At 54.9% G+C, this 23,814-nt stretch overlaps 3 protein-coding genes across 7 annotated transcripts; 1 reads left to right on the top strand and 2 right to left on the bottom strand.

Moving 5' to 3' along the window:
* Nucleotides 1–6,609: 6,609 nt before the first annotated feature.
* MLLT11 (MLLT11 transcription factor 7 cofactor) lies at nucleotides 6,610–10,542 on the bottom strand. Its single transcript, XM_071417543.1, has 2 exons — nucleotides 10,306–10,542; nucleotides 6,610–8,285 (listed from the first exon to the last, which is right to left on the bottom strand). The coding sequence occupies exon 2, from the start codon at nucleotides 8,276–8,278 to the stop codon at nucleotides 8,015–8,017; it is 264 nt and encodes an 87-aa protein (XP_071273644.1). The 5' UTR covers nucleotides 8,279–8,285; nucleotides 10,306–10,542; the 3' UTR covers nucleotides 6,610–8,014.
* Nucleotides 10,543–12,977: 2,435 nt separating this feature from the next.
* Nucleotides 12,978–17,709, top strand: CDC42SE1 (CDC42 small effector 1). Of its 2 annotated transcripts, none has more exons than XM_071417563.1 (5): nucleotides 12,978–13,349; nucleotides 15,524–15,632; nucleotides 15,711–15,821; nucleotides 16,600–16,674; nucleotides 16,763–17,709. In XM_071417563.1, exons 2-4 carry the CDS (start codon nucleotides 15,579–15,581, stop codon nucleotides 16,669–16,671), a joined length of 237 nt encoding a protein of 78 aa, XP_071273664.1. In that variant the 5' UTR covers nucleotides 12,978–13,349; nucleotides 15,524–15,578; the 3' UTR covers nucleotides 16,672–16,674; nucleotides 16,763–17,709. The 2 variants fall into 2 exon arrangements, with proteins under 2 accessions (XP_071273664.1, XP_071273662.1); XM_071417561.1 differs by having other exon boundaries at nucleotides 12,979–13,349; nucleotides 15,486–15,632.
* Nucleotides 17,710–17,788: 79 nt separating this feature from the next.
* Nucleotides 17,789–23,738, bottom strand: PRUNE1 (prune exopolyphosphatase 1). Of its 4 annotated transcripts, XM_071417513.1 has the most exons (9): nucleotides 23,295–23,738; nucleotides 22,997–23,254; nucleotides 21,417–21,521; nucleotides 21,135–21,340; nucleotides 20,245–20,429; nucleotides 19,368–19,526; nucleotides 19,181–19,275; nucleotides 18,933–19,091; nucleotides 17,789–18,232 (listed from the first exon to the last, which is right to left on the bottom strand). In XM_071417513.1, the coding sequence occupies exons 2-9, from the start codon at nucleotides 23,033–23,035 to the stop codon at nucleotides 17,789–17,791; spliced, it is 1,392 nt and encodes a 463-aa protein (XP_071273614.1). In that variant the 5' UTR covers nucleotides 23,036–23,254; nucleotides 23,295–23,738. The 4 variants fall into 4 exon arrangements, with proteins under 4 accessions (XP_071273614.1, XP_071273613.1, XP_071273617.1 ...); XM_071417512.1 differs by having other exon boundaries at nucleotides 22,997–23,738; XM_071417515.1 differs by having other exon boundaries at nucleotides 18,148–18,824; nucleotides 22,997–23,729.
* Between the last annotated feature and the right edge of the window lie 76 nt (nucleotides 23,739–23,814).

Below are 23,814 nucleotides of genomic sequence, written 5' to 3'. Positions count from 1 at the left end.
ACACCCTCAGCTTTATTTCCTCCAAAAATAACCCGAACCGGTTCTCATGAGCTTCGTGGAGTTTTTATTTTTCATTTCCTCTTCCAAAGGGGAAGTTTTGCCCCCACTGAAGGGATTTTTTGGCCAAATCACCTGTTTTGAGGAGAAGGATGGCAATTACTGAGGGACAGTGGGGAAGGCACAATACAGATCAGCTGCACGTTAAAAAAGGTTCTTAAAAAATAGAAATTTCAGCCTAAAAAAAGTGACATTTGTATCTCCAAAGACAAGCAGAATCCCAGGCTGCCATATCTGGATTTCCATGTGCCACCACTTTACAGCACTGGCCAGCGTGGGAAGTAGAATATTTGCCTAAATATTGTAAAACTAAGGATTTTTTTTTTTTAATTTTGGGTGTTTTGATGAAAAACTCCCTCAAATTCTTCCCGAAACAAACAGGTGAAGGATGCTTTTCCCTGACAGCGTGAGATGCTCCACGTGACAAACATTCAACGTTGCCTCAATCCAAAAATTACCAATTTTGGGAGAAGAAAATCACGGATAAAAGGGAAAAAATCCCTTCCACACCCAAAGCAACACACCAAGAAAATAATTTTGTTGCCATTCGAGATCTGTTCCCTGGGATTTATTTGCACAAGGTCTGTGTTCAGGCTGGAATTCCCAGGCAGCTCAGCACTAATCCAGCTGGGTGGGATTTCTTCCCATTCCCAACAATGCAGGTATTGACATCCCAGAATAAGCCTGGATCACCTGGCTGGGTGGAATTGTGAGGGAGAGTTTCAGATCTCTGCAGGTCAAGGTTTCAAAGCACTTTTTGGCACGGCAGGAAGGGGAGATTGGAGGGGGCGCCGCAGGAACAGCCCCGGATTTAAGCAAAAAGAGAGGAAAAAAGAGAAATTTTGCTTTATAAATGCCAGGATTAGGAGGTGACAGGGTCATTCATCATGGTGGGTGCTCCCACAGCACGTAGGGAAATGTGGGAAGGCAGGTGAGATCCCACCTGGATGAGTTTCAAAGGTTGGAAAGAGGTGGAACCAAGGTGCAAAGAAAATAAAAAGAGTTCCCAGTGATGAAAAGTTGGGAGGGAAATGAGAAAAACATTTTTCCTCCTGAAAGAGGGATGAGGAGCAATTCCTGCTTTATTGCCGAGACCTGGATTATTCCCAGATCCTACTGGGAATCCTAATGCATCCCAGTAAAACCCCTGAGCTCCAGGTTTGGCACACAGAGACCCCCAGGCTCAGGAGTCCTTGTGCTCCTTGGTTCATCCACTCTTTGTTCCACTCCTCGCCTCTTAGAAGGCAATTCCAAATCTGAAATATCCCAGTATTTCACCCCAATGGGGCTGGCAGAATCCAAAGTCCAAAATTTTCATCTTAAAAAGAACCACATGAGGAAAAAAAGAAAAAGTATAATTTTGATGCCTCACTAATGGCACTTCCAGCCCAGACAGGGTGAAGGAGAGGAATAGAAAGCTCTCCTGGAGAATTCCTGTCTCTAAGCTCCCAAGCAGCTTTCAGCACATGCAAGAGCTGCAAATTTCCAGAGAATAAATATTTTAAATCTGTAAACATGAGTTTTTGCTTCGGGAAGGCAGAGTTTGGCCAAGCAGGGAGGAGAAATCTCATGTGAGTGACTGAAGGTAGCACCACCTAAACAGTTCCCCCTTTGTCTCCCTGGTGGGTCCCGAGCCAGGAATGATTTGTAGTAATTTGGCAAATAATTCCGAATAATTAACAGCTTTAGAAAATTGTTTTTCAGCAGGGCAAGTCTGTAAACAGACAGAACTGATGTAACCCGTCTCTCAGAGCTGCTCTGCTTCCTAATCCTCTTTTCCTGCCCCGAAGTTAATCCAAATAATCGAGTATCCCTGGGACACGCTGGAAGAATTGGCGGTAGTAGGCAAGGCTGGGAATGACATCCCCTGAGGAAACAAAGCAGAGCCCTGGAGCTGTGCCCTGCTGTGCTGGACACAATTTCTATCTGTCTCATAAAATAATGAGATTACAGAGCAGTTTAATGGCAGGACAAGGTGGGCTGAGGCTGATATTAATGGGCCAATATGGAGGTTTGGATAAATGATGGAGGAACAGGTTGGGGTTTCATGGGTTGGATGATTTACTCCCAGACTGGGATGCTCCCCACAGGATAAAGGAACAGTCTCTGCCAAAAAAGACAACAGCCAAATTGGCATTTCTCTTCCTGAGGGCCTTGGGTTTCCAGGAAAAACCCAAAATATTCCAGTGTGGTTTAAGTGGCACCAGAAGCCCCATGGACATTCAGCCCTCAGACCCCACGAGCTCACAGGAGCTGGAATTTTGTTCCTTCTGGAATTGAACCTGGCTGCTCCTCCTGGCAGGGACAGGTGGCTCTGGGGACACAGTGGCACTCAGGAGCTGGAATAATTCCTTCTGGAATTGAACCTCACCTTGCTGCCCACCCTGCTCTGGGCACAGTGGCACTCAGAGCTGGAACGTTTTCCTTCTGGAATTAACCAGAATAATAATTAATAATTAATAATTCTGGAATTAACCTCACCTTGATGCCCACCCTGCTCCTCCTGGCAGGGACATGTGGCTCTGGGCACAGTGGCACTTGGAGCTGGAATTTTTCCTTCTGGAATTGAACCTGGGTGCTCCCCACCCTGTTCCTCCTGACAGGGACAGTGGCACTCAGGAGCTGGAATAATTCCTTCTGGAATTAACCAGAATAATAATTAATAATTAATAATTAATAATTCTGGAATTAGCCTCACCTTGCTGCCCACCCTGCTCTGGGCACAGTGGCACTCGGGTGCCACAATCCTCAGCTTCTGTTTCCACCATTTCCTCCCTCTTGCCTTGGGAAATAAAAGCAAAGGGCAGAGAAAAGAGTCAGGGTTTCCTTCTCTCTTCCTTGAATAGAAACTGAAGGGGAAAGGCTCGAGTGTGTGGCGTGAGACTCCTGGGATTATGGAAAACAATGTGGGAATACAGCAGGTTTTAGGAGAAAGAAAATAACATCACTGCAGCTCAGCAAAACAAAGGTTTCAGGGTAAACCCAGCGTAGTTTGAGGCCCAAACAACCTCCAAGATCATCAAGTCCATTTGAAGGTTTGATTTACGATTTTTGGATGTCTTTTCCAGCCTTAACAGTTTAATTTTGTGCACACTAATAAGGCCCAGCACACAAGTGAAAAGCTCTGGAAGTGCAGGCAGCAGTTGAGCAGCCCTGGCTCTGCAAAGCTTCCTCCCCTGCCCCTTCCCTTGGCTGCATCCTGCTCCCAGTGCAGGAAACTGGGACCTGACCTGTGCTGGGTGCCAGAGAGGAAAACACTCGAGCACCACGGGTCAACAAATCAGAGCTGTGGCACCAGCAGCTCCAAGAATTTAAATTACTTGTCTCTAGACTGGAGAAAAAAAAATAAAAATGCTTAGCTTTGGGGAAGAGAACGGAATCGAGAAGTGAGGGGATTAGATAAACTTCCACTTTATCAAATTCCTAAATTCAAAGTTAATTAAAGGTCAAACAGCATAAAAGATGGTTTTAAAAAAACAACAGAAAGCTTTCTGTGAGAAGGAGTTATCAGAGCCTCAGCATGGGGACAGGAAACATTTGAGACAGTTTCACTGTGAATTATTTATCCAGGTTTGGATGTTACAGTCAACCCATTTCTGCAACAGGTTTTATTTATTAAAACAGTTTTTATTTATTTTTAATATTTTTATTTATTTTTAAAATAAAAAATTAAGTTTATTATTTATTTTTAAAACATTGTTTATTTTAAAATTATTATTTATTTAAATATTATTTCTTTTTAAATAACTGTTAAAGCACATCAAGGGCCGCACATGGCAACATCAGGCATGGTGATTCATTAAAATTTAATAAGAATTTGGTTATTTCTATTGGTATCCATCAGCGTTGCTTTAATTAAGTTTGAACTGGGATTAAATCAATAAATCGCCCAAAAAGCACTCACTGCAAGGGGATATTGACTGAAATGAGATAAACAAACCTTCTCAGCCCCAAAAACAATGTTTCTTCCTGCAATTGACCGTAGTAGCTCCTATTCAATGTAAGAATGGGGCAGGAAATTACCTAAATGGGCGCAAGCTCAGTGCAGAGAACCCACAATTCCCCTTTAAAAGGGAAAAAACGAGATCCTGTTCCTCAAGATCTACAGATTATAGGCACACAGAGGGAAGTTCACCTCAAGTTCTTCTCATTTAACCCTTGCAATCTGGTTTTTCTCTCTTCTTTTACCTGATTTAGCAAAGTTTATCAGGTTTGTTTCATAGAATATTTGGGCTGGCAGGCGAAAACAGCCCAAGCCTGGAGTTTTCAGCACCTTGTAACCAGATTCCCCTTTAGCCCAGCCAAGGATCCTTGTTCCCATTTAAAAACAGGAGAGAGACGAGAAAAGTCTTTATGTGGAAGTGTTCAATGACACGGTTTTGTTACAATTAAAGTGGTTGCTGATGCCATCTCGTGGGAAATGCAAAATTCACCTCTCCGAGCAGCAGGCAGAGCTGTTCCTGAGCCCTTTCTGGGTGGGAATGTCAGCATCTGGGATTTCAAAAGCACTCCCTGATTACTGAGCAAACATTCACCCAGGTGAACAGTCCCTCTTGACCAAAGAATTACTCACATGCAGAAGTGTTTGCAGGATGAGGCAAAAGAAGCTTCCCAAAACTTTTCAGCAGCCTCGAGACTGCAGAGAAACAGCAGTTTGGGTTTCCCCAAACGCACAAAATTGACTTGATGAGTTATTAGAAAAATTTGGGTTACTCAAAAATAACTTGCATTTAGAACCGAGTCAAATGGGTTTTCCCAGTCAAAATAAGGGCCAAGGAACAACGGGAAACGTCTTTATTTCCATCTAATATGGGATAGAATAAATAAGAATACATAGAGTAAATAGAATAAATAAGGAGCAACCTACACATCTCTTAGACCTGCTTATCCAGGAATTTCCTTACTCAGTGTTTACCCAAAGCAAAACACTCAACGCTGGCGGTAAAGAGCAAAGCAAACTGTTCCGCTCTGGATTTGGCACAGGCAGGAGGAATTCTCATTATTCCTCTGTTGCAATCAGCCCAAATCCATTTTCTCCAGACCTGGAGCAGCCCCTGGCCAAGTCCACGAGTAGCCACTCACACTGGAACCACCTTTATTTACACCAGGAGTAGGATCCTCCTCCCTTATCTCGCCTGGTGAAAACATTCAGGGGCAGGAAGCAGCACTTGGGCGTGTTTGGCCGCATTTCAGCACTTTTACTTTCCTAAATACCCATCTGCCCTCTACTGGAGAGCGATCTTAGGGGTTCTATCCCCAAGGTTTTCACACTCGAAGTCCCTTAAGACATTACCGGAGGTGGTTTTGGGGTTTGCTGAAGAGAAGAGATTGAGAATTTGCCCCGCTGTAAGAATGAAGGGTGAGATGAGGTGTTTGTGATGGGATTTGTTCTCTGGGGGTCCCCCCTCCTCAAGACCCCCAAGATCGCCCCTCTCAGACGCTCATCCATCCCCTCCCCTCACTGGGAGCCCTCTGAACCCCTCACGGGGGTCCCCCATCCTCAGACCCCCAAGATCGCCCCTCTCAGAGGCTCCTCCCTCAATGGGAGTCCTTTGAACCCCTCATGGGTGTCCCCCATCCTCAGACCCTCAAGATCTCAGCCTTCCCTTCACGGGGGTCCCCAAAGCCCCTCACGGGAGTCCCCCATCCTCAGACCCCCAAGATCGCAGCCCTTCCCCTCACGGGGATCCCCCCTCAGCGGCCCCGGCCCCGCTGACGGCGCTCAGCCCCGCCCGGGCCCGCGCCTGCCCCGCCCCTCCCGCCGCGGCCTCACAAAATGGCGGCCCCGGCAGCGAGCCCGTGAGGCGGCGGAAGGATACAGGACCTGCGACTAAAAAGTCCCCCGAGGCGGCGCAGAAAAATCGGGCTGGGCCCGCACTGGCTCCGCCGCAGAAGGAACTGTGTGGAATTCGGGGATTTCTCCTTCTTTTCTCCGTGGTCCTCCCCGCTCTGGGGCCGTCGGGAGAGGCCTGGCAGGGGAGGGGTTTCCTCTGGCGGAAGGATATCAATCAGTGGGGCTGGAGGATAGTGATGGGTTCCTGGATTTAGGTCCGGCCGAGGCGTTTTTGCGCCAAGTATAAAATGGCGGCGGCGCCTAACGGAGGCCGCGTGGTTTAGATGTGCTTTGGAACTTTGCTAATTGGGATTTGTAAATATATCTGCATTTATAGATGTGTATTTCAGTAGTTTGAGTATATCTGTCCCCTCTAAGCGCCTTCCAGTCACGGACTTAGCTCCCCTCACACTGGCAATCCCCCCTCTCCAAGGTGTTAACCCCTGACTTGCCCAAAATATCCTTTTTTTGAGGTAAAATTGGAGGTCTGAGGGCCTATTTCTTCTCTGGAATGTTTTCCTGTGGGGCTTGGAAAAGCTGAAGTGTAAATAATAGCCTTAATGTGCTTATAATAATCTTTTAGGCTTAGTTTTTCCATGCTTAAGTCTTCTACAGCATTTGCAAAGACATAGGGGTAAGTTCCCAGCTCACTGTAAAGAGATTTGAGACATTTTAATGCAAAAAAACTTGATGTCAGTCTGCATGTCCACAGGAATGTGTATGTTTTGAACTGATTTTATTTAAACTTTCATAATAAATACGTCTCCTGCAGGTTTTCCTAGCTGGGAACACAGAAGTCAAACAGCTCTGCAGAGGAGAGTTTACATTTTTCATCTCTGGTTTTACACAGATGGTTCAAAATCAGCACACTTGATTATTTCTGCAGATTACAGGAGAGCTGCATCCAATTTTCATAGTAGAATGCAGATTTTTTTTTTCCTTTTTTTTTTTTGCCTATTTCTGGCACTTTTTAAAGTGCTGCCTCAGCCTGCCCCCAGCCACATACCCCCCAACTCTCAGGATGATTTTGGGATGCTCCACATCACTTCATCCCAATCAAACCCAAATAAAGCACATTCAAGAAGACAAATCAATCCCAGAAAACAATATTGGTGAGAAGAAAAAAAAAAAAAAAAAAAGACAAAACCCAACTGTTTAAAAGCCAAAAATTATTCCAGGTTGGGTTTTTTCCTCCTGTTTTGAGATGATGCTCAGAAATAAACCTCAGCAGGTGAAAATCTCCCCGCAGAAAACTCAAGGCTTCCACTTGAATGAATGCAGCATTGTTTGTTGTTGGTTTTAAAGGGATTAAGTGGGTGGAAAACCTGAAATATTTTCATTTGGGGGTAAGATCCACCTTTCATCACCCTTCCACACCCCACAATGTACCCAGTGCCTGTCCCAGCACTGGGAATAAACCACGTGGGGCACAAAAAAAGGAAGAAAAAATCAAATTTGGGGGCAATAATCACCCAGCCTTGACCCCACTAAGCAAAGTCAGAGCATTTCCATGTCTATTTACCCTCCTGGACATATTTTTTTCTGCTTGGGCTCACACCACAAGGCTCAAGGTGATTCTTTTTCTCAAGAAGCAGGTTTGTGCTGATATCTTGGGCACATCCCTGCCTCTTCCACCTTGCATTCCCGAGAGGAAGGTGAAGGGACGAAGAGGAATTTTGAGAAATTGGGCCAGGGGAGCGCAGAGGGTCAAAGCTTTCTGCAGAACGAGGGCGATTCCCATTGCTCCTCGTTTGCACAAACGAGTTTCTTAAAAAAGCACTTGAGAAATGAGCTGAGAAATTGTCACACGGGGGTGGCACCTCCCAAACCCTCCGGGAATTGAGGGGGGCTCTTTCTGCCCCTTCCCCTCGTGTTTGCCCCTAGTGCTGCTGTGATTCCAGGAGGAAAAGGGAGACAGGGGAGTTGGAGATTTTTGGGGAGCCCATCACCATCAAGGCCACGGTGAGCTGCTGAGCGCATGAAGAATGGCAAAACCACCCAGAAACCAAAAAAAACCAAAAAAATCAAACCTAACAACCTCCAAAGTGACACCAAAACCAAATCCTGGCAGAAAGAGAGAGAGCAGGGGCGGGGGGGGGGGGGTGAGGACTAACAGGGAGGGCTTCAAATTAAATCGAAATCTAAGGAGCTGATGCTGGCAATGGGAGCTCGCCAGAAATTGAAGCTGTTGAACTGCAGCAGACTGTCCTCTTCCTGGGAGAGCTCCTGGCTGCCTCGGTGGTCACCAAGCTTGCCCAGGCCTCCCTTGGGCTTGTAGAGGGCCATGTCTGCCAGCCCCAGCCCCTCCAGCTCGGCCATGTCCAGCCGTGGGATCGGCATCCTCCAGTAGATGAAGGAGTCGTACTGGCTGCTGATGGTGTCCAGCATTTTCAGGCTGTGGAGGGCACGAGGGGAAAGAAAAAGAGGAGAAAAGCTCTACTAAAAATACAGGAGTTGGCCCAAAGTGGGGAGAAATTTCAGGTGTTGGCGTGTGGAGCCTGTGCTGTAGGATAATCCCTTTAAAAAGGGAGATCCTTCTTAGGATAACCCCTTAAAAAGAGGGTATTATTTTTAGGATAATCCCCAAAAAAGGGGATATCCTTTTTAGGATAACCCTCTAAAAAGGGGATATCCTTTTTAGGATAACCCTCTAAAAAGGGGATAGCCTTTTTAGGATAATCCCCAAAAATTTATTAGGATAACCCCCTAGAAAGGAGATATCATTCTTAGGATAACCCCCTAAAAAAGAGATATCCTTTTTAGGTTAGTCCCTTAAAAAGGGGATATCTTTTTTAGGATAATCTCCCAAAAAGGGGGCTATCGTTTTTAGGATAATTCCATAAAAACTTTTTAGGATAACCCCCTGAAAAGGGGATATCCATTTTAGGTCAGTCCCTTAAAAAGGGGATATCTTTTTTAGGATAATCCCCTAAGAAAGGGATATAGTTTTTAGGATAACCCCCTAAAAAGAGGATATTCTTTTTAGAATAATCCCCAGAAATGGGGCTATCCTTTTTAGGATAACCCCCTAAAAGGGAATATCTTTTTCAGGATAATCCCCTAAAAAGGAGTGGATGGTGGAGGAGAGCCTGGGGTTGTGCAGGTTTCACTCTAGGCTGGATCTAACTGCAGGCTCGAGCTCTGCCAGAGTTTTATCCACACCCATCTCTGCACCGTAATTCGGGGGGGGGGATCCGAGGGATTTGTCCCTGCGTGCCTCAGTTTCCCCAGACAAACAGCATGGGAGGGTTGGGATTAACCCCTTCATTAACCCCTTCCCACCTGCTCCTCCTGAAATCCCTCCTGCCAGCTCTGGGGAGCAGAGGTGGGAGAGCAGCACCTAAATAAACTCTTTTTTCCCATTCCTGCCCACCTTTCCCTGTGCTGAATCCCCATGGAATGGGCAGTGAGGAGGGGAGGGGGTCCCTGTGCATCCCCCTCCACCCCAATCCCACCCTAATCCCACCCCATCCCTCCCTCCCCTGACCGAACCCTCTAGAAAGGGCTGGAAGGAGCCTCGCCCGGCATTCCCACCACCACCACACCCATCCCTGCCGTGCCATCCATCCATCCATCCATCCATCCATCCATCCATCCGTCCATCCCCGCTGCAGAATTCCCCCTGCAGCCCCACCCCGATCCGCCAAAAAATTGGGAAGGAGCAGGACCAGGCGTGGATCAGCTTCTTCTCGGTGGAGCTGAGTCACTGCCTGGCTTCTCCCCGGCAGGGTTGTGTCATTCACCTCCTCGATTGGCGCCGGAGGTGGGGAAAAAAGCAAGCAGACTAACCCAAAACATCCTCATTTTCCTGCTGATTGCCTGCCTTAAAATCAGAATTCTCAAGGATGATTCAGGCGGATTTTGGAGCGGTGCGATCAGCTGCTAAATTTAAGGTTCTGGATGTCGCTCAGAGGCTATGAAAGGCTCCTGTGTCACCCCCTCCGCGTAAACTGAGCCACAGGAGTTTAAAATAGTCTCTTCCCTGGGAATTTATCCCTGGGGGGGTCCATCCCTAGGGATCTATCAGTGAGTTTTCTGCAGCAAAACGACAGAGAATTATTAATGGTGATGGGTGTTGTGGTGATGGATTTTTAAGCTCCAAATAGTGAAAAATTGGAGTTTAGTGACAAGAGAGGGGGAAAGAGAGCTTAGTGACAAGCAAATAATTAAATATCCAGTAAAAGGGAGTGAATGTGGAAGGAAAACCCTTCTTGTGTGGCGTGTCACCCCTAAAAAAGATCATTTCCCGCGGGCTCTGCTCATCCCATGGAACCAAAACCCACCTTTCTCCACTTAAATCCCCGCTGGCTGTGGCTCATTTCTCCCCTCAAAAAAGAAACTCCGACCTCTCCCTCCACCCAAATCCTCGGCGGAATGAAAAGTGTCCTCTCGCCGAGCATCCTCGCATCCCTTACCTGCGGAGGGCGGGCGGTGCCGGGAGCGCTGGGCTCGGAGCCGGGCCGGGCTCTTTGTGCCGGGGAGCCGCGGGCGGAGGGAGCAGCGTCGCTTTTGTCTGCCGGGTGTGTCTGCAATGCAGCCCCTCGGATTGCCCTTCCTCGTGGGGGGAGGATGGTGGTGATGATGATGATGATGATGATGGCAGATGAGTCAGCGGCTCCCACCCGCGCCAGGGAGGGAGGGGGAGGACGGCAGGGGCGGAGATGCTGCGTGCTGGACCCCCAGGCTGAGGATGGATTAAACCTGGTTCACTCCCGGAGCCTTCAGCTGCGTGTTGGGCGAAATAATTTTCAGCCTGCAAGGAGCTGGGGAATATTTCTTTCACCTGCATGTGAAGATATGGGGGGCCCCGTGGTACCCCCAGACTTTGGGAGGACGCTGTGCAGGTGAAACACGGAGAAATTTGGCTCAAAGAAACTCCCCAAAAATATATTATATTATATTATATTATATTATATTATATTATATTATATTCATTTCATTTCATTTCATTTATTTTATTTTATTTCATTTCATTTCATTTCATTTATTTTATTTTATTTTATTTCATTTTATTTCATTTCATTTCATTTATTTTATTTTATCTTATTTTATTTCATTTCATTTATTTTATTTTATTTTATTTTATTTTATTTTATTTTATTTTATTTTATTTTATTTTTCAATCTGAGACTGAGGGTATTTGATCCTAAAGCCACACAGCAGAAATATCCCATCTTTGTGGCCCAAGCCAGAACGTGGAACTAGAAATAGAGGGAGACACCCAAAACTGGCATCAATCACTGCCAGGGCTGAGGGGGGGCTTCACCCGGGGTGGGGGCACCTCACACCCCCCTTCACCCCACAGCTGACAACAAAGAAAACCCCAATGCAACCCCTCAGACCAGGCAATCTCCCTGTCCCAGCACCTCTGAGACCCCAAACTCCCTTTTTTGGGGGGCACAGGCCACATCCATGCACCTGAGAGGCTCAGAGCAGCCCTTGCCTTCCTCTCTCTGGCCTTTGCCTGAGATCAACATTCTTTTGGTGCTTTAGGGTTTTTTTTTCTCTTTTCCTCCCTGTTCCCTGCGTGCAGCTCATTTCTGATGGTGCCAAGCTGTTCTGCCAGTGCTCGGCTTCCAGCCAGACTATTTCTGCCTCCTCCTCCTCTTCCTCCTCCTCCTCCTCCTCCTCTCAGCACTGTCATGGGCAAAGAGGATCCTGCTCCAAAATAGACCCTTGGTCTCAGCTGGGCCTTTGCAGCACTCGGCAGAGGGAAAATTCCAGCTGGGAGCCCTTTGGAGGATGCTGATCCCTCCAAGGGGTTGAGCTGCTGTGGTTTTGGGGGTCCCCCAGGCCATGGGGTGCAGTTTGGCTGAGCTACCTCATAAAAACCTTGATGTCACCCATCTCCTTGCTCTTTGGGGTGTCACCTGCTCGTGTGATTGTGGTGTCCCTCTCTGAGAAGGGACCTGGGGCTGAACCCCAAGGGGACATAGCAATGAGGGCACTGCTCTGGGTTTTGGGAGGGCTGCAAGGGGGACAATGTTCTCTGGCAGCACAAACACCAAACAAAAAATGAAATGAGGTCACAAACACTTGGGGTATTATCAGCCAGGGCCACCCAATGGCTGGGGACAGGCGTGGGACAGAGACCCGAGTGAGTGGGGACAGTGCTGCCTTGTTCGGGATTTCTGGAGTGGGAGCAGTGGGGATGGCTGGGATTTGGGGGCTGACACAGCAAGGGACACTCTGAGGCTCACACAGGGGCGTCTCCTGTGTGGTGGCAGTGACAGGACTGTGGTGGTGACAGTGATAGGACTGTGGTGGTGACAGTGATAGGACTGCAGTGGTGGCAGTGACAGGACTGCAGTGGTGGCAGTGGCAGGACTGTGGTGGGTACAGTGACAGGACTGCAGTGGTGGCAGTGACAGGACTGCAGTGGTGGCAGTGATAGGATTGCAGTGGTGGCAGTGATAGGACTGTGGTGGGTACAGTGATAGGACTGCAGTGGTGGCAGTGATAGGACTGTGGTGGGTACAGTGACAGGACTGCAGTGGTGGCAGTGACAGGACTGCAGTGGTGGCAGTGATAGGATTGCAGTGGTGGCAGTGATAGGACTGTGGTGGTGGCAGTGATAGGACTGTGGTGGGTACAGTGACAGGACTGCAGTGGTGGCAGTGACAGGACTTTCGTGGTGACAGTGTCAGGACTGTGATGGTGGCAGCAGCAGCCCCTCAGATGTTGTGCAAGCGGAAGGGCACCGAGCTGGAAATGGTGACACCACTCAGCACCAGCTGCAGGGCGTTCCCACGCCTTCGGGTGCCCCGGGGGCTCTGGAGTACCCATGGAAAAAGCGGGAATAAGGCTCGGGGGCACATGGGAGCACAACTGGCACTTGCTGGGGACACCCCCAGCCCTACCTGGTCCCCTGGCATTCCCGCAGTGCTCCTGGAAGCCCCAAGGCCTTCCACCCCCAGCTGGGGACCCCCAGCCTTAAAGGACCTCAAGAACCCCCAAGTTGCTCCTTCTGGGACTCTGAGCCCCCCATTCCTAGTGGGACTCGGACCCCCCATTCCTCCCGGGCCCCCCGTTCCTCCCGGGCCCCCCGTTCCTCCGGGCCCGCAGTGCCGGCGGTTCCCGGGGAGGGCGCTGTGCGGGGCCGGGCCGGGCAGAGCCGCGCCGGGCGGCGGGAGCTGCGCCGCGTCCGCACCGGGCCACGCCTGGGGCTGCGAGCGGGGCACCGGCACCGGCACCTCCCGGCCACGCCTGGGGCTGCGAGCGGGGCACCGGCACCGGAACCCGCACCGGGACCGGGACCCCCGAGCCACGCCTGGGCTGCGAGCGGGGCACCCGCATCGGCACCGGGACCGGGGCTCGCTCAGGGATCGGGACTTGCACTCCCGGGCCACGCTTGGGGCCGCTGCGAGCCGGACACCGGCAGCGGGACCGGGACTTCCGAGCCACGCGTGGGGCTGCGAGCCGGACACCGGCCCCGGGAGCCGCTCCCGCGCCGGGACAGGTAATGGGGCCGCCACCGGGACGGGAACCGGCCGGGACGGGAACCCTTCCGACCCCGCGGAAGGGCCCCCGGAACAGCCGTAGGAAGGCGGAGAGGGCACCAGGATCGGTACCGGAACGGGAGCGGGGCGGCGGGACGACCCCCCTTGCAGCTCGCTGGTTCAACCGGGGAGCCCTCCCGGGATCCACCGGATCTCCCCAGCCCCACCGGGACCCCCGGGGTCCCAAGGCCTGCCGGGTCCCACCAACCTTACCGGGACCCCCGGGTCCCAAACCCTGCCGGGACCCCCGAAGTGCCGGAGCCCCGCGGAGCTGCCGCTGCCCCGGGGGTCGCAGCCGGGACCGTCCCTCGCAAAGGAAGGGACGGTGACTTCCACTCTGCCGCCCATCCCGGGGGCACCCCAGCACTGTCCCCCCGTCCACGCCTGTCCCCACACTCTGGCCTTCCCTCCGAGCTCCGGGAGACCCCCGCGGGTACCCTGGCCGTGGGTGACCCCAGTGCTGGGGGGCTCGGAGCGGACCCCCCTGCCCGGAGCCCGCCGGTGACGCAGAGCCCGGCGGTGCTTTCCCAACCGGGAAGTCATTTTGCCTGTGCCGGCAGGGCCGGGCCCAAAGCCGCCCTGCCCGGGGCCACCGAGCTGCCCAGGTGGGCTGAACCCGAGCACTGCTCCTCGCAGGGGGGACTGAGGGTGTGCGACCCCCAAAACGGGGATCGGGGGGCAGGAACCGACCAGAACCACCCGGAGCCGGGCCCGCCGTCGCCCTTTCGAGGCCGTGAGGCCCTGGCGGGTGCCGGAGGGGCTTTGGGGGCTTTGAGGGCTGGGGGCAGGGGGTCGTGGCCGTGCGGACCCCGGAGGTTTCACTGGTGGCTCGTCCTTGGCCGAGGCTCTCCCAGCGCCCCGGGATGCGGTGCTGAGTTCGGGGGGCACCTCCCCAGCAAGGCCCGACCGCTGCACGGCCGGATCCCAGCGCTGATTTTGCTGAGGAAATCAGGCTGGGAAGGAAACGCAGCCCCCTCCTCATCTGCCCCGCAGCCCCTTCCTCATCTGCCCCGCAGCCGGGGGCAGAGGCCGGGGTTGGGTTTGGGTTTGGCAGGGGGGGCACGGCGTGGGCACGGAGCCGGTGTGCGCCCAGCGGGACGTGCCACAGCCTGCCCGATCCCAGCGCTCCAGGAGGGGCTCACCGGGGAACGGGAATGGGGACACGGCGGGGGACACAGCGGGGAACACGGGGGTCCTCTGGTTATGGGGGGAGCAGCACAGGGGGCACCCACCCCGCGGGGATGCCCGGTTGGAGGGTGATTCCGTGGGGTTACTGCGGACAGATCCTGGCTGGAGGCGCTGACAGGGCTGTGCCGAGGCTGGGCTCCGAGCCCCCCGTTTTGGGGGGCTGCCCCCCGGCCCCGCTCCTCCCCGCCGGGAGCAGGAAGCGCGGCCGGACTTTGGTCCATCCGGCGGCGCAGGGGCAGAGGAAGGAACTTGTCCTGTTCGCCGGAGCCCTGGGCCCGGCACCCATCGGCCGTGGGGGCTCTCCCGTGGCTGATACCGGGCTGAGCTCCGGCCGCGGCCCCTCGTGGGTGGGTGAGTTCCCTGCGTGCCGCTGGCTGCCTTTTTTTTTTTTTTTTATTAAGGATTTATCGCTCCTTAGCACGAGGAGAAGCCCCCATTTTGGGGGTGAACTCCCCCTTTCCACACCTCCTTGCCTACCCCAGGCAGTAGCGTGGGAGTTTCGGATAAAATCCCACCAGTGCCTGTTTATTTCTCCCCCGTCTGCTCTTCAGAAGCTGGAGCGGAAGAGCTCGAGCTCCGGCCCCTTTTCGGAAAGGCCGGGATATTTTTAGCTGCCTGGCTCAGGGAGTTGGGATTTGCCATGGCTGCCTCCATCCCCCCCATCCTGCCGCAGCATCCTTCAGCTGTGTCCTGCCCTGGAGCAGGGGACAGGGTCCAACCATGGCCGTGGGGACAACTCTGGGGGTCTCTGTGTGATACCCAGGGACCCTGGGGCTCGCTTTCAATGACAGGTGTCCCCTTGGGTTAGCTGTGTGTGACCCTGGGGCTCTCTGGGTTTTGTTGCTTGATGGGAAATTACCATTAATTTGGGGAGGTCTGGAAGCATCACTCTCCCTTCCCACTCCCAGCCAGCCGCTCCTCTCCACGCTGTGCCCACCCTGACCAGGTGTCCCCATGGAGTGACCCTGCCCGGGGGGACGCTGGCTGCCACCACCGCCAGCATGAGCGACTTCTGGCACAAGCTGGGCTGCTGCGTCGTGGAGAAGCCCCAGCCTGTGAGTACCCCCCCTGCAGCCATTTTGGGGAGGGGGCCTGGGGGTCAGCAGGGTTTGATGGCCTTCGTCCCCTCGCAGAAGAAGAGGAGGAGACGGATCGACCGCTCCATGATCGGGGAGCCCATGAACTTCGTGCACCTGACACACATCGGCTCCGGAGACATGGCTGCGGGAGAGGGGCTGCCCATGGTACCCTGAGGGCTGGGGGGGCTTGGCTGGGGGGCTGGGGCTCTCACCTGGGTGATGGGCGTTGGTTTTGGGGTGCTGGGTGTTGGTTTTGGGGTGCTGGGTCTCAGGGTTGGGTGGTGGGTGTTGTTATAGGGTGCTGGGTTCCAGGTTTGGTTGGTGGGTGTTGTTATAGGGTGCTGGGTGTTGCTTTGGGGTGGTGGGTGTTGGTTTTGAGGTCCTGGGTCTCAGGGTTGGGTGCTAGGTGTTGTTAAAGGGTGCTGGGTGTTGTTTTGGGGTGCTGGGTCCCAGGGTTGGGTGGTGGGTGTTGTTTTAGGGTGGTGGGTGTTGTTTTGGGGTGCTGGGTCTCAGGGTTGGGTGCTAGGTGTTGTTTTGGGGTGTTGGGGCTCTCACCTGGGTGACAGACATTGGTTTTGGGGTGGTGGGTGTTGGTTTTGGGGTGCTGGGTGTTGTTTTGGGATGCTGGGTCTCAGGGTTCTTTGCTGGGTGTTGTTTTGGGGTGCTGGGTTCCAGGCTTGGCTGGTGGGTGATGTTTTGGGGTTCTGGCTCTCAGGGTTGGGTGCTGGGTGGTTTTTTGGGGTGCTGGCTCTCAGGGTTGGGTGCTGGGTGTTGTTTTGGGGTGCTGGGTGTTTTTTTGGGGTGCTGGCTCTCAGGCTTGGCTGGTGGGTGTTTTTTTGGGGTGCTGGCTCTCAGGCTTGGCTGGTGGGTGTTTTTTTGGGGTGCTGGCTCTCCTGGCTGGGCCAGGGGGGTGGCACAGGGGGGTGACAGGTCCTCTCTGCAGACTGGTGCTGTCCAGGAGATGAGGTCCAAGGGCAGCCGGGAGCGACAGTGGAGCAACTCCCGAGTGTTGTAGCGTGTGAGTAGCAGCCCATGGCACCCCCAGAACACCCACCTGAGCCACCACTTGGGCGCTCCCATAACCCACAACCTCTTGGATTTTTCAGATTCCTGGCTTTTTCAGCCCAAACTTGAACTGCCTGATCCCCCCCGCTGGAGGAGAAGCCTTCCTGGAGTGCTTTAAACCCGCGGTATTTATGCAGCGCCATCCTCACCCAGCTCCCGGTGACTTTGGGGCTTCATCCCTCTGGAAAATCCCTCCTTCCTGAAGGCACTGGCTGGTGACATGGGGAGGGAGCCCCCATCTCCTGCCCCACTTGGAAAGGACACAGCCGCCCCTCTGAAACGTGCCAGGAGCTGCCAGGCGCAGCCCACGTCTCCCAAATCCTCCCAGTTTTCCCTTTTCCCACTCCCATGGGCTGCATGGTGGTGCCTCAGTTTCCCCAGGGAACCAGTTATGGTGCAGAGACAGCTTTGATGCCTCCCAGAACATCCCAGAGAAGCAAAACCAGGATTAAGCCCTGATATTCTGGTGCCCAACCAGAGTTAAACCCAAGATGTTCTGGTGTCAAACCAGGACTGGGTGTCAAACTGGGATTAAACCCCCATTCTTAGGAGCAGAACTGGGATTAAACCCCGATATTCTGGTGCCCAACCAGAGTTAAACCCAAGATGTTCTGGTGTCAAACCAGGATCTGATGTCAAACTGGGATTAAACCCCAATTCTTAGGAGCAGAACTGGGATTAAACCCCTCTGCTTTGGTGCCAAACCAGGATCCAACCCCAAGGCTCGGCTGTGTCTGAGCTCACAGTGCCTCCAGCTGGCATTCCACCGCCGCCAAGCCCCCACCTCCCTCCTTTTTTTAGGACCTGTTCCTATTTTTAAGCTCCCAAACCCACCTGAGCAGCCTCTGTGGCCTCGGGCAGGACATGGTGGGGTCCCCTCCACCCGGGATTGTCCCCAGGCCGGACAGGGCCTGACCCGAGAAGGGCTCTGGAATTAGGTGCGGGTGTACATAGTTTAATTAGTGCCAGGATTAAATATTAATTAGCACGTGCTGGGTGACAGAGCCTTTCCCCTGCCCTGTGCTCCGGTGGGAGCTGGGATTTTCCAGCCCTGCGTCGTGCTCGGGTCAGGGTTTTTGGGAAAAACATTCCACCCTTGAAATAAATGCCTTGTGCTGGTCCAAGGGGTGGGTGCAGGAGCTGCCCCAGGCTCCTCGCTCCCTCCTCTGCTCCTGGAGCAGCCAAATCCACTGGGAAAAGCTGAAATTCACAGCAGGCAGAGGCCACGACTTTTTATGGCACAACCAGTTTCCTCCCGGCTGGGCTGGACTCGGGAGCGTGGCTGCACTGACACCCCCTCCTTGGACACCCCAAAATGTTCCTCTGACCCACTGTAGAGGGGATTGCACCCCAGGGAAAGAGGGGGTGCACCCCCAGCCCGAGTGGGGCAGCACCCCATCCCAGAATAAAAGCCAAGAGCAAAAACTGGAAGAAAAGGGAAATTTAATCCTTGGAAAACAGTGACAGTTCTGGACGGCTGCGTGTCCGGATCCACCTTCTGGGGCCTCCCTCTGCCCCCCAAGGAAGTTAAGATGATTAAGAACTCATTAACTCCCCCACCCCAACGCCTTCATCAAGGGGGTGCAACTCCTGCCCATGGCATCCCCCAAACCCCACCTTGGGGACCACTGGGGCACAGGGAGCCATCGAGGGGGGGACAAACCACGAGCTGACCTCTAACAGAGACAGCTGCCACCCCCCACACCCAGGCACCTCACGGGGGCCTGCTCAGTGACCCCAATTCCTCATCCAGACCTCAAAACCCCGCGGGGGTTCCCGCTGTTACTTTGGGGAGCCCGGGGGCTGCCCCGCGGCGATGCGGCTGACCCGCTCCAGGACATCCTGGGGACACAGCGGGGGCACGGCCTGTGCCAGGGGACACTCCTCCACCAGGCTGTTCATGGGCGTGGGTGGGGGCACCACCTCTTCCTCGGGGCCCCCTGCAGCCCCCAGACCCCCCAGAGCCGCCCTCAGGATGGGCAGCACCTTCTTGCGAGTGGCCACGGCGTTGCCCTGGGCGTAGGCGGCCACGCTGGGCCAGGGGCTGGGCAGCGGCCGCAGCAGCAGCGACGGCGCCGTCGCCTCCTCCAGCGCCCGGCACAGCTGTGGGGGAGCGAGCAAGGGGCTGGGACCTGCCCAGCACCCCCAACACTGCGAGGTTCTGGGGCAAAGCAGGGCTGGGTGTGCCCCAAACGTGGCTCCCTGACTCACCGTGCTGCGGAGGGGCTCCTGCGGGCTGAACACAGCGAGTTTCCGCGTGGGTTCGTGGTGTTCGTTAAAGGACACGGTCATGGCCACCAGCCCCGCGTAGCCACGGGCCTGGCAGAAAGCCTCCAGGTCCTGCAGCAGGCCAGGCCGGAGCAGGAAGGTCTGGGCAGAGGGGAGGGGGCTCGGTGTCACCGTGATGTCCCCAGCGTGCCACTCCCTGCCTCAGTTTCCCCCTCAGCCCCGAGTCTCACTTCCAGGTCCTCGAAGACGCCACTGATGGCGACCACAGCCTCGTCGTTGGAGAGGGCTTTGAGGTCCTTCCGCAGCATCTGCTCTGTTGTCAGCCCTGGAGGTGGCCAGGGGGTGAGGCCAGGGCACTTTCCTGTCCCCAAGGAGAGGGGGGGACACCCCTGGGTGCCGCTGGCCTGGCACACCCACCTGTGACATCGAACTTGGCGGCATGCAGGGCTCCGAACACGGCGTCGCGGGCCGGCAGCTCCGGGAACCTCTCCTCGAGCAGGGACACGCAGGCCACATCCCTGGGGGTGACCTTGCCTGCAGCTGGTTTGAGGTTGATGCAGTCCAGCAGGATGGTGCCTGTGGGGGTGAGTGGGGCCGTGGTGTCACCGTCCCCAGGGACAGAGCTCAGCCAGGAGCCCACGGAATCACAGAATGATGAGGTTGGGAGAGACCTCTGAGATCATCGAGTCCAACCTATGCCCTAACACCTCAACTATAGCACCCAGTGCCATGTCCAGTGTTTATTTAACCACATCCAGAGATGGTGATTCTACACCTCCCTGGGAAGAGCATTCCAGTGCTTTGTTATTCTTTCAGTGAAAAATTTCTTCCTAATATCCAACCTATCCCTTCCCTGAGGTAGCTTGGGACTGTGTCCTCTGCTTCTGTCAGAGACTGACCCCACCTGTCTGCACCTCCCTTCAGGAAGGTGTAAAGAGCAAGAAGGGCACCTCTAAACCTCCTCTTCTCCAGGCTGAACACCCCCAGTTCCTTCAAACGTTCCTCACAGGGTTTGTGTTCCAAGCCCCTCACCAGCCTTGTGTTTGGGCATCTCAACATCCTCCCTAAACTGAGGAGCCCAGAACTGGACACAGCGCTCAAGATTTGGCCTCACCAGAGAACAGGGGCAGAATGAGCTCCCTGCTCCTGCTGGCCACACCATTCCTGACCCAGGCCAGGAGCCATTGTCCTTCTTGGCCACCAAGGCACGTTGCTGGCTCATTTTCAACCTGCTGGCCACCAGCACCCCCAGGTCCTTTGGAGCCCCACTGTCCCCAGCTTGTCCCCTGCTCACCGTGCAGCAGCGCGGCCGTGGTCCTGTCCAGCACGCCCGGGGGGCCCTGCAGGATCCTCTCGGTCACCAGGGTGGCACAGGAGCCCACGGGCTCCACTGTCACCTGGCACGGGGGACCTCGGGCCCGCTCCAGTGGTCGGTGATCCAGGACCTCCACCACGGCCTCCTCCAGGGCAGCGTCAGCACTGGAGGACAACGGGAAGGGTCACCCCTGGCAGAGCTTGCCAAACCCCCTTGTTCCTTTATTTCCCTTGAAAACTCCCTGGAAATGGATCCATTTCACCCATCCGGGGCGGCAAAATCAAGCCCTGTTCTGTGTGGGTGGCCCTGGCTGTCCCCAAGGTGCCACCCCCTGGCTCACCAGGGCAGGACATGGTGATCAACCAGAGTCAGGGCGAGCAGCCCAGCGTGGTGCCAGGTCCATCTCATCCCAAAAAATGAGTGAGATGGGCGGGATGCCCCAATCCCACAGCAAAATCAAGAAACCAACCAAGGCTCTGCATGGGTCACCCTAACTGTCCCCAAGGTGCCACTGCACAGCTCACCAGGGCAGGATGTGGTGATCAACCAGAGTCAGGGAGAGCAGCCCAGCATGGTGCCAGGTCCATCTCATCCCAAAAAATGAGCGACATGGGCAGGATCCCCCAATCCCACAGCAAAATCCACCAAGGCTCTGCTGTCCCCAAGGTGCCACCCCTTGTGTCACCCAGGCAGGACATGGTGATCAACCAGAGTCAGGGCGAGCAGCCCAGCCTGGTGCCAGGTCCATCTCATCCCTCAGGTCGACTTCATCCCAAAAAACGAGCGAGGTGGGCGCGATCCCCCAATCCCACAGCAAAACCAAGCGAGGGTGGCCCTGGCTGTCCCCAAAGTGCCACCCCTTGTCTCACCCAGGCAGGACATGGTGATCCACCAGAGTCAGGGAGAGCAGCCCAGCGTGGTGCAGCCGCCCCAGGTCGATCTCGTCCCGGAAGACCAGCGAGGCGGCCGGGATGCCCCGCTCCCGCAGCAGGAACGTCGTCTCCGTCCGCAGCGCGAAGTCGGCGCGGGGGATGTTGAGCACGGGCACGAAGGCGGCCTTGGGAGCTGGGGTGGTCTGCGACAAGGGTGTCACCCTCAGTGAGGTGTCCCCAAGGCCAGCAGTGCTCCCCGGGGTAGTGGTTGAGCCTCACCTGGGCAAGGAAATAGGCCAGGGCCAGCGCGGAGACGGTGGAGTCCAGGTCACAGGCCTCGTTGCCCATCACCACGTGGATCTCCTGGTGCTGCTGGATGTGATCCTGCAGGGATGGGAGATGGGAGGTGTCAGGCACAGCAGCAGCACGGCCCTGTCCTCCAAAATGCCCCAAACTGCTGCCTTGTCCTCATCAGTGTCCCTGGAGTCACGCATCACAGGCGTCACCCACGGATTGCACCCTCCTGGCACCCCTGGGGCTGCCTGGGATCCACTTCTGGCCTCCTGACGAGCTCCTGGCACCCCTGGCATCCATTTCTGGCACTAAATCCTCGAATCCTCGGGTTTGGGGGGTGTGTGTGTTGGAATTCCAGGAAAACTCACCTGAGCCAGCAGGTGAGGTGAGGGACCATCCCAGCCCTGCAGCCCTGGGAGCACTAAGTGCTTTAAACCATTTGTTTTAGAATTTGGGGTGGGTTGTCACCCCAAAAAAATGATGTTTCACCCTGCAGCAGCAGGAAAACGTGGCTGTCACCCCAAAAAAATGATGTTTTTCCTGCAGCAGCAGGGAAACATGTCACTCCCCTGTCCCCCGCCCACGGGAGCCACCCCGTCCCCAGGCTCTGATTTTTGGGACAATTCTCTGCTGCCGTAACCCAGATTTGCGAATTTTTGGTAAAACAGGCAAAAAAAAACAACCCGAGAGCAGCTGCAGCCCAAACCCCTCGGCAGGTCCGGGATGGGGCTGCAGCAGGGAGAGATTTTGGGGTGTCCCTGGTGCGGCTGTGCCACCTCAGTGGGGCACCACACCTGGGGCTCCCAGCCCGATCCATGGGGTGCTCGATTCCCCTGCACCCCCCATTTCCTGCTCCCTCATTTCCTTGCACCCCAATTACTCCCCTGCACCCCCAATTCTCCCCCTACACCCCAATTCCCCCCCCGTGCACCCCCATTTTCTTGCAACTCCATTCCCCCCCCTGCTCCCCCATTTAACTGCACTCCCAATTCTCCCCCTGCACCCCAATTCCCTCCTCCCCATTTCCCTCCCTTGCACCCCCAATTCTCCCCCTGCTCCCCCATTTCCCTGCACCCCCATTTCCCTGCACCTCCATTTCCTCCCCTGCACCTCCATTTTCTTGCACCCCATTCCCCCCCTGCATCCCAAATTCCTTGCTCCCCCATTTCCCTGCTCCCCCATTTCCCTGCACCCCCAAATCCCACTCTGCTCCCCCATTTCCCTGCAGCCCCATTTCCCTAAACCCCAATCCCCCCTAATCCCTCATTTCCTGCTCCCCCATTTGTCTGCACCCCCAATTCCCCCTGCTCCCCCAATTCCCCCCTGCTCCCCCATTTCCCCTGTGCACTCCCATTTCCCTGAACCCCATTTCCCTCCTCCCCAATCCCTCCCTGCTCCCCCATTTCCTTGCTCCCCAATCCCCTCCCTGCTCCCCCATTTCCCTGCACCCCAATCCCCTCCCTGCTCCCCCATTTCCCTGCACCCCAATCCTCCCCATTCCCCTGAGCCCCCCTGAGCCCCCCAAGACCCCTGGAGCCCCCCAGTGCCCCCCAATCCCCCCGTACCTGCAGGGCCGCCCGGTTCCCCAGCACGAAGCGCTCCATGACAGCGCTGATCCACGGCCTGAACCGCCAGGATGGCCCCAGTATAAACCAGTACGGCCCAGTATAACCCAGAACAGCTCACTACAGCCCAGTATAACCCAGTACAGCCCAGTATAACCCAGAACAGCTCACTACAGCCCAGTAAAACCCAGTACAGCCTGGTATGGCCCCAGTATGATTCAGTACAGCCCAGTATAACCCAGTACAACCTAGCACGGCCTGGTACAGCCCAGTATAACCCAGAGCAGCCCAGTACAGCCTGGTACAGCCCAGTATAACCCAGTACACCCTACTATAACCCAGTACAGCTCACTATAACCCAGTACGGCCCAGTACAAACCCAGAGTACCCCAGTCCAGCCCAGTATAAGTTCAGACTATCCCAGCCCAGTCCAGTATCACCCTGGACTATCCCAGTACCCCCCGGGACTATCCCAGTATCACCCCGGGCTGTTCCAGTCCAGCCCAGTATAGGCCCAGACTATCCCAGTACAGACCAGTATCACCTCAGACTGTCCCGGTATCACCCCAGACTGTCACAGTCCAGCCCAGTTTAACCCCAGACTGTCCCAGTATCACCCCAGTCCAGCCCAGTTTAACCCCAGATTATCCCAGTACAGCCCAGACTATCCCAGCCCGGCCCAGTTTAAGCCCAGACTGCCCCGGTTTAAGCCCAGTCTGTCCCAGTCCCACCCCAGTTTGTCCCAGTCCGTCCCAGTCCAGCCCCGCCGCCCCTCCCCCCGCGCCGCAGGGGCCGCTGGGAGGGGGCGGGGCCGATCC

Source organism: Agelaius tricolor, unplaced genomic scaffold, assembly GCF_023055355.1.
Source record: "Agelaius tricolor isolate 1412-34295 unplaced genomic scaffold, bAgeTri1.0.p SCAF_69, whole genome shotgun sequence".
NCBI classification, from domain to species: Eukaryota; Metazoa; Chordata; class Aves; order Passeriformes; family Icteridae; genus Agelaius; species Agelaius tricolor.
Note: the sequence above shows the minus strand (reverse complement) of the source record. Positions and strands in the feature narration are given on the sequence as shown.